General features: G+C 45.5%; 1 protein-coding gene across 1 annotated transcript in view; it reads right to left on the reverse strand.

Annotated features, from left to right (window-relative positions):
- Positions 1–925: 925 nt before the first annotated feature.
- Positions 926–8,922, reverse strand: part of LOC311377428 (sodium/potassium-transporting ATPase subunit beta-1-interacting protein 3-like) — a gene marked incomplete at both ends in the record, with an annotated part of 28,662 nt that continues 20,665 nt past the window's right edge. The window contains one exon of the mRNA XM_084491321.1: positions 926–990. Coding sequence (XP_084347447.1) covers positions 926–990 — 65 coding nt within the window. The remainder of the gene's footprint in view (positions 991–8,922) is intronic.

Consider the following 8,922-nt stretch of genomic DNA (forward strand, 5'->3'; position numbering starts at 1 on the left):
CTGTCCCGTGCGGTACGAGATACCGTCCCGCGGCACACGGTGATACATGACGGCGTGATCATACACGCCGTCGGGCCGTAACAAAAGCTAACTAATTCAGCGCCGGTTCTGCTGTCACGGGGCGGCGGCGGCAGCGGTGGCGGCAGCGCCCTGCGTTGGAGCGCTCTCCGGACGCGGCCGCTCCCGGGCTTTGGCTGTCAGATTCGCCCTTATTTATCACTTTCCAACTCATTCTGCTCCCTCAGCTTTGTCATTTTTTCTCAAGACAGACCGCTGTGCTGGCTTCACCCAGGGGAATATGTATATCTATATATAGATACAGATATGTATTTATGTATGTACGATACGTCCGCGATGCGAGTAAAGCCGGCGTAAGGCCGCCCCGGTCTTCTTCTGCGAGAGTTCAGGAAGAAAGAGAAGAAAAGTGGACAACAACGAGGATCCTCTAAATGAGCGTGGTCCAGCTGGGGGCTAAAAATAGACCTCACACATCCTCTCAGTGGGGCTGATGACTTAATGATAAGAGCCGCATGCAATATAGGTCGGAAAAGCACTCATGCACATATATATACGTGAGCATGCACACACCCACCCACCCAAAAACCTAAACCTTTAGACTGGTGGAGATTTTATGCACATTTATTACAAAAAAAGTGTGTATGTGTGTTTGTGTGTTTGTGTGTGTGTGTGTGTGTGTGTGCACGCACCGGTTCCCAGTAGTGAGTCGTGTTTTCACACTTGTATGGGGAGATTGCTATTTCTGTACAGAGCCAGAAAACTCAATTATTCATAACTGCCTGCTGCACTCACTTTACCTCAATAAGAGACGGGGTGGGTGTGGCCCCAGCTGAGTGCCTGTGTACGTGTGTGTCTGAGTGTGTGTGTGTGTGTGTGTGCCTACGCGTGGGGTCCGCGTGCCAGACGATCACTCGGCTAGGACTGCAGACATGCGGCACAGCAGGACAATGGCCTGCCCAGGGAGGAACTGTGCTGCCCCGCCACACGAGGAAGACATAGACCACGGGAGGTGGAGTCCCAGAGCACAGTCAAAAGAAGGAGATATGTCATTTGGTTCATTATCGTTTCATCCAGCAATCATCATCGTAGAGAAATGTTCATACATGGATTGCATTGCATTATTAGCTCTTTAGCTTCTGAAAAATGCAATATTACATTAAACTATTTCACCTTGTATACAAGAAAGCATCTGAACCATTGTTCAGATGCTTATGAGATTGTATAAAATAGGTCTCAACAGGAAAAAAATGAAATATTTGTGGGGGTAATATGAAGGCACATGTGGTCCAAGGCTTGTGGGCACAAGGTAGTCTTCCAACTCAGACATGATGTTGTGATGCTCAATATTGGGCTTGTCTTTTAATTACTATTTGGCAATTTCCTCCTCTATGAAGGTGGCCTTTATTGTCCTCAGTGCTGCGGTCACCAGAGGCCAGAGGCAGCCGGGGGGACCCTCTAGCACTGCACCCTCCATCTGATTCCACTAATGGAGCGGGCACCGGGGAATACAACCAATATCACTAGAGAGTCGGGCTCTTAACTCCTAATCCTTCGCCATGTCCAAAAAAAGAGGAGGCAAACGGTGCATCGTTGCACTCCAATTTAACAATGAACCTCGGCACTGCTGATGCAATCTGCATATTAAAACACAGAGTCCGCTCCAGTGAAGTTCAATGTCTGAAATTAACCAAACAAAAGTGTTTGGTTAACCAAACAAAAGTGTTTTCCTTACACAAAAGTGTAAGGAAAAATAAATACAGTATTATCTTAATACTTCATACATAATGATACATAACATACATACATAACTGAGCAGTGCTTACACAAGGCTAAGCTGTTGATCAGGAAGAACATTTATGGTTTATTTTACTACAGTGACGCAGATTAAGCTAATTAACTAGAAAGCCTGGAGATCGGCGAAAATACCTATTCAAATTAGAACTGCATTTATAGCTGGCAATTAAATGATTGTTAACTCAATTAATATGTGACAAGGTATACAATGATAAACATTAACACATCGCCGTCCCCCACAATAAAGGAAAACTGTGTTAATCCACATTGGACGGCCCTACTTCCTTTGAGTTGAGCCGTAAGCCTTTACTAGCATCTGGGAGGCTGTGGAAAGTGTCAACAGCAGCCTATTCCAGTGTGCTGCTGGCCTTATTTCCCTGAGGTCAAACAACCAGGCATATGCACCAGTGACACCAGTGACCATGTTAACACAGAGTGCCATTCCTTCACTGAGAGACACAGTAGGCCTTAGTGGCTCTTTTCATCAACTATGGCCTCTGCAAAAAAGCCAACACTACAAATTTGTACATACAACACACACACACATGTACACAGGCACACACACACAGATATATACCCACACCCACACCCACTCACACACACATACACACACACACACACACACACACACAGATCGTCCTATACCCCCCTACACACCTTCATCTGTAAACCGGGGAGGAGCTATGGATTGCAATTCAAAGCGTTCCTCTGGGGTTTCTTATGGGATTGGGCGGCCGGCACTCGATGTGATCCCAGCCCTCTCATGTCAGCACTTTACATACAACACACATCCATCCCCTGCCATGAGGCGCTTGATCTGTGTGTCTTTGTGTCTGTGAGCAAGCAATGAAGGCATACACAGAGAGACAGGGAGAGAGAGAGAGAGAGAGAGAGAGAGAGAGAGAGAGAGAGAGAGAGAGAGAGAGAGAGAGAGAGAGAGAGAGACAGAGAGACAGAGAGACAGAGAGACAGAGAGAGTGCACAAAGGGATAGAGATAGCAGGAAAGAGATTGAGTAGGACATAATGGAGAGAGAGAGAGAGAGAGAGAGAGCGAGCACAAGACAGAGTGCACAAGAGAGCGAGAGAAGGAACAAGCAAGAGACCGCAAGGTAGAGAGAGGAGCACATTGAGAGCCGGCGAGAGCGAGTGAGAGAGAGAGAGGAGACACTGAGCGAGAGAGACACGGGGTGGGGGGGGGGGGGGGGGGGGAGCGCGGGGGTGCGCTGTGAAGACGAGTGCACAGTGTATGTCAGTGCGGCGAGCTGTGGCACACCTCACGGTTCCAGGGTGAGTCACACTCTACAACTGCTAGCTTGCAGAAGCAGTCGCAGACATCCCGACGAGCAAACCATGCACCAGCAGCAGCAGCAGCAGCAGCAGCAGCGCTGACGCTCAGCTTGCAATCGACCACGCGCGGGCGTGTGCCGCTGTGCAGACGCCCCGGACGAGCTGGAACGGAAGGGGAAGCAGACGAGAATACGTTGCGCATCTGAGCGACAGTGCATGAGGGCGTGAAAACCTCAAATGCTAAGCACTGAGCCCCGAAAACCTCAACCGAAAATCAGAACACGCACACACACACACACACACACAGACACACTCTCACACACACACACACACACACACACACACACAAACAAACAGGTTTTTTTTGCGTCGTCTCATGTTTAACACCTGGTCAGAGAGTGCTGCTGGGGAACCTGTGTCTAATGCGCCGGGCGGTTCTATTTCCAGAGTGGCTGGTGCCCGTTGAGCCGTGAGCTTATCGCGGCGGCGCAGACCGGGAGCAGCTCGGCAGCGCCGCCCCGGCCCGACAAAGTGAAGCCATCGATTTGATTCCCCTCTTAAAAGGCGGGTCAACCTCAACAATGGGGGGCTTATGGAAAAGCCATTACCCCAGGTGAATTCAGAGACGTTAACCCACATATGTGTTCACTCCATCTCTCTCTCTCTCTCTCTCTCTCTCTCTCTCTCTCTCTCTCTGGCAGTCCTTCACAGAGGATGGAAATGAGAGAGAGAGAGAGAGAGAGAGAGAGAGAGAGAGAGAGAGAGAAATAGAGAGATAGTAGGGAAGAGATTGAGTAGGAATGAGTGTGAGGGAATGAGGGAGAGAAAGAGAGAGATTGAGCATGAGTAAGAGAGAGTGGGAGAGAGCCAGAGAGAGAGCGAGAGCAAGAGTGAGGGGGGAGAGAGTAAGAGAGCAAGAGAGTAAGAGCGAGGATGGAGAGAGCGAGAGAGAGAGAGAGCTAGATAGAGAGAGTACACACATGTGGATGCATTTTGATGGAGGATCCTGTTTAGGTGAATTATCATGCTAGGTTTTGATGCAATTTCTCTGCACGGCCACACCTCCTATAGGCCTTCTGACGGGCTTCTGGGCCGCCTGCTCTCTTACACTGCTACACCACCCATCGCATGCACACAAGACCAGTCGGTGATGACTGATTCAAGCCTGCTGAAGTGCTACGCTATACTGATTCCGATGTTCATGCAAATCCGATGAAGTACAGAGATGAGGCCTTGCCACCAGTGACACCCATAAAAGAGCAGAGACTGGCGCACAACAGCAACTTCAAGAAAAAAACATGTGAAAGTCACATGACATTTTTTCTTATTTTGAACAAGGCGATCATAAGACATGAAAGGCACCATATGGAGGGGTCCATGCTCCTTTCCTGCGATATGCACGTTTGCCACCAGATTGGTTCCTGTGCGGCCGTGTCATTGGGTTAATAGACAGCAGAACCTTCTTTTAATTGTGTAGGCCTACGGTATCGTTAAGTGGGTTAGCAGAGATCGCTATGAAGCCCGACTGCTGACTCCTGCGTCCGCTATTGATCAGATGGCAACGGAGAGACACAGGAGGTGGCTTTATGAACTAAGTGAAGGCACATGAGCATTAAGGCAACCAGACTAACGGGGGCAGGAGACTGAGATGGATGGATGTGTTGGAGTCCTATCTGAAAGGTCCTGGGTTTGATTTCAAACGATCTGTCCTTTAGGAATCCTCCTCAGCCTTCTCCTTAATGAGCTGTGTCTGGAAACGTTTAGTTTAAGTGTGTTTGGATTAAAGTGTCTGCTAAACTACTAAATAGTAAGAGTGATAATAGTTCACTAATTGGTTAACTATGAAGAAGAGAGTGAAAGTGTGTTTTAACAGTGGGTCAAAAGAGTAGAAACAACAAAACAAAACATGTACATCGATGTGTTTGAGTGAGAATGTATTTGCATGACAAAGAGAGAGACAGTGAGAGAGTCACAGGCTAAGAGATAGCTTCTCAGGATCAAAGCTTTTTCATGAAGGTGAATATATAAATAACAGATTTAATGACACAAAAAGCAGCCAAAAAAAAGTTGAATTGGATGGATTAAATACCATATTCAGCGATAGTATTATAGTGGCAATCACGATTTCTTACAATATCAATATCCCGCCATCAAAATGTAACATGTTAAGTTAACATTTTGATGAATTAATTAAATTTAATGAAAAAATATACATTACACACTATAAAATGAACATGTCACATCATTTTGTTATAATCTTCACCTATATACACGGCCAAACGAATTCCGTTTGTCACTTATTTTGTATTCAAATCTACAAAATCGATCTTCCTTCTTCTTTGGTTTTCTAATAGTGATGTGCACTCATCCGCACTGGCAGGCTCAATATTGCAACCAATAATATCGCGCTCCTGCTGCCCGCCACGGGCTGACACACTGCCGGCTAAAGTGGCACCGTGTCACTTTAGCACAATGCAATCACATCCGGAAAGATCGAATCCCATTTCTATCGTACGCCGTTTTGTCTCAGGTTAATATCCTGCACAGGTACATTCAATGAGGGCAGTGAGACACACTCAGGATGTCGGTTGTGTCTCTTTCTGCTGCCTCCCAAAATAGCTCATTGCCTCCCTCAACATTTAACAACAAAGATACTGTCAGTGCAAGCACATAGTCGGTGCACGTATACCTGTGTCCAAAACACACACACACACACACACACACACTGTACGCGCACAGGATGTTCAAGTTCAACCCCTATAAGAACACACATACACACACACATACACACGCGCACAGGATGTTCAAGTTCAACCCCTATAAGAACACACAGACACACACACATACACACGCGCACAGGATGTTCAAGTTCAACCCCTATAAGAACACCAGAAGACACGAAGAGGCAGTCAGATATCAACATTTGAAATGTATGTTTGTTTATATAAAGACGTGTTCATAAAGACAAATCAAGCTTAGTATTCCCCCCGCCCCCCCCCCCACCCCCAAACCAACCTCCTCCCGACATTAACGGTCGTTAAACAGTGACAGCGATGACATGGTCTAAACGGATCATGTAGCAGTTGATGTTTTGGTGTGAATGATCCCCTTAAAGGCTGAGTGCCGTCTCTGGAGTGGAGCCTGGCCGAAATGATGGGCTCCCCTCGAGCAAGTCTTATTAAGCAGCACGACAGAGCGAGGATTCTCTTACCAAACCAATCAATACAGGATCTGCCCCTCCCCGGGGAGCCCCACCACAGCACTCCCCTCTCCTCCTCGCCCTGCGTCTCCCATCGCTTCCAGACATCACAACCGGATATGGCTTGTGTATCCATATGTGCATGTATATGTTTGTATATTTGAAGTGTGTTTATGTGTGTGGTTCAAAAGTGTGCTTTGAAATTATTAATACGTGAATATGGAAATGTATGAATGCAGAATTATTCACCTTCTATATCATTTTGGGGGATTTACACATGCTTCTTTTATAAACATGCTGTATTCGTTCCAGCAGGTATGTCTGATGGATTCGTAATCATGATCTTCACCCATGCTTACTAGTTTAGTACATGATAAAAAGCAATAGACTATCCCAGGCCCACCAATAGATTCCCTTTCTTTCCTTTAAACACAGAACCGCAAAATGGTTTAAGAAACTCTGTGTGGAACAATGTCCTCTATGAATAAATCAACAGCCGAGGAACTGTGACTGCATCTTGTATCCACGGTGCTCTTCTGGGTGAGGGGGGGGGGGGAGTTTGATCCAGCCTGACCCACACCTGTATGCCAGAGGAATCGAGAATCAGCCAGTGGTGCTAAAGGTTATCTTAGCGAGACATACAAAACCTCCTGATGCATGTTCTGACTGGAGGAGATATGGGCGGAATATGAATGTGTATCGTAATAGGATAGTACAATGTGGTAGTCATAATGAAGAGGGGAACCAACGGAGGTAGACGTGGATGTGCAGTGTTTGCCACTCATGTGTGTATAGAACCATACTTTCTAGCATGTCTTTAAACGTGCACATAATCCAATCTCAATCTGTTCTCCCCGTGCTGTTGATTATAAGTAATCAATTAAAATTGTATTGACATAAAGGCCAAGAAAAATAGCACAGTTGACTGTTAAGTATTCTCAGATTGTATTTTTAGGTGGACGCCATGTTTGATAATCATTCTCAGCTTTAAGTGTTTTTTTAGGCCAAAAATGAATCAGACAACTACACAAAATCAAGGAAGCATGGTATATGAATTACGGCAAATTAATATTCATGAAACTTTCTAGTCCACAAGGCAACAAAACGTGCCAACAGTTTCATGGGCTGCTGGTTTCCTATCTGTAGCGCATCCACATGGCTGGCTTGTCTAATAGGAAGATGTCTTGCAGTCTGTTATCAATGTGTGAGAGCAACATTATGAGCAGACATGTTATCTGCCATATTGGTTGCACTCATTATTATGATTCTATTATACACATGACAGTGGTAAAATAAGTCCATTGAAACTAGCATTATGTTGAACAATGCTTGAACAATTGAGCAATGCTTTTTTGATGCCATCTTGTAGGAATACATTATCTCCTGCGGGACATCAACACTAATGGATGTATTGGAAAGGGATGTAATGTTATGGGATGTAATTCAATGTTACTGCAGGAAAGAGGAATACGTTAAAACAATGAGTACGTTAAAACAAACCTTATTCTGTGCTCATGGAGGTAGACAATAGTGAAGCCCACCTTTGAATTCATTAAAACGATAAAAATACATACAGAGAGAATCAGGTGAGAGAATGTGTGTGTGCGTGCGCATGGCTGTGTGTGTGTGTGTGTGTGTGTGTGTGCGTGTGTGCGTGCGTGCGTGTGTGTGTGTGTGCGTGTGTCAGTAGGGGGTAATTGTACGTAGTGCCCCTGCTAACAAGTGTGTGAATTCATCATCTGGCAAGGGTGCGAAAATAATGTGACGCCAGATTCTACACACCTGGCTGTCAGTGTAGCTCCCAAAGCCCTGGAGTGTGTATGCTGCTGGAATGAAGAGACAAAATCTATCTACTGGTTACATTTTCGCATCGCACATGTAAGGGACCATTTCTGTTGTTGTTTAGTTTTTTTAAATTAAGGTTTCAAGCCCAAAGGGATAATTGCGTCTCCCTGCTGTGTCCTGAAGAGAAATATCCGCAGGCTTTTCTCACAGGCAGTTGAGATGTAGATAATGATGGGTGTGTACCCCAAATATGGACCCAAATGTGTGCAAACGCTTCCAAAGCTTTTATTTCAAAGTTTGGAAAAACCCTTGCACTGTTGATGATGATGTCGGAGATTTCAGCCATAATGTGTGTGTTGCGCATTGCACACCAAGCAAACATTCCACACCCCGAAAATGACAGAAAGAAGTAGAAATGTGGGACACGTCGTTCAGTCGCTGGGGGGTTTCCGAAGGGGGTTTGCAACTCACAGCCAAAATGCTAGGTCTTGTTCTTTGAACATTTTGACAGATGTTACTAAGGTACTCTCTAATATATCACTTTTTTTACAGTAACTTCTTTTATACAAACATGCAACATTCTTACAAGGGGTGTTTTCTACATAATAGTTATCTTAATCTTAACCCATGTTTATGCCCACCATACATTTTGTCAATGCAATAGATTCTCCCTGTCCTATCTTTAGACCTCTAACGCTTGATCTTTTTCTATGAAGACTGGTGCACTTTTGTGGTTGACATCTGTTCTTCTGTCTTCCTTCCTCCCAGAGCTGAACTATATCTATCTACATATGAATCACTGTTCATGTCTTTAATTCTTCCTTGCACTTGCTCTGAC

The sequence above is a fragment of the Micromesistius poutassou genome, assembly GCF_964030765.1.
Source record: "Micromesistius poutassou genome assembly, contig: SCAFFOLD_2640, whole genome shotgun sequence".
NCBI classification, from domain to species: domain Eukaryota; kingdom Metazoa; phylum Chordata; class Actinopteri; order Gadiformes; family Gadidae; genus Micromesistius; species Micromesistius poutassou.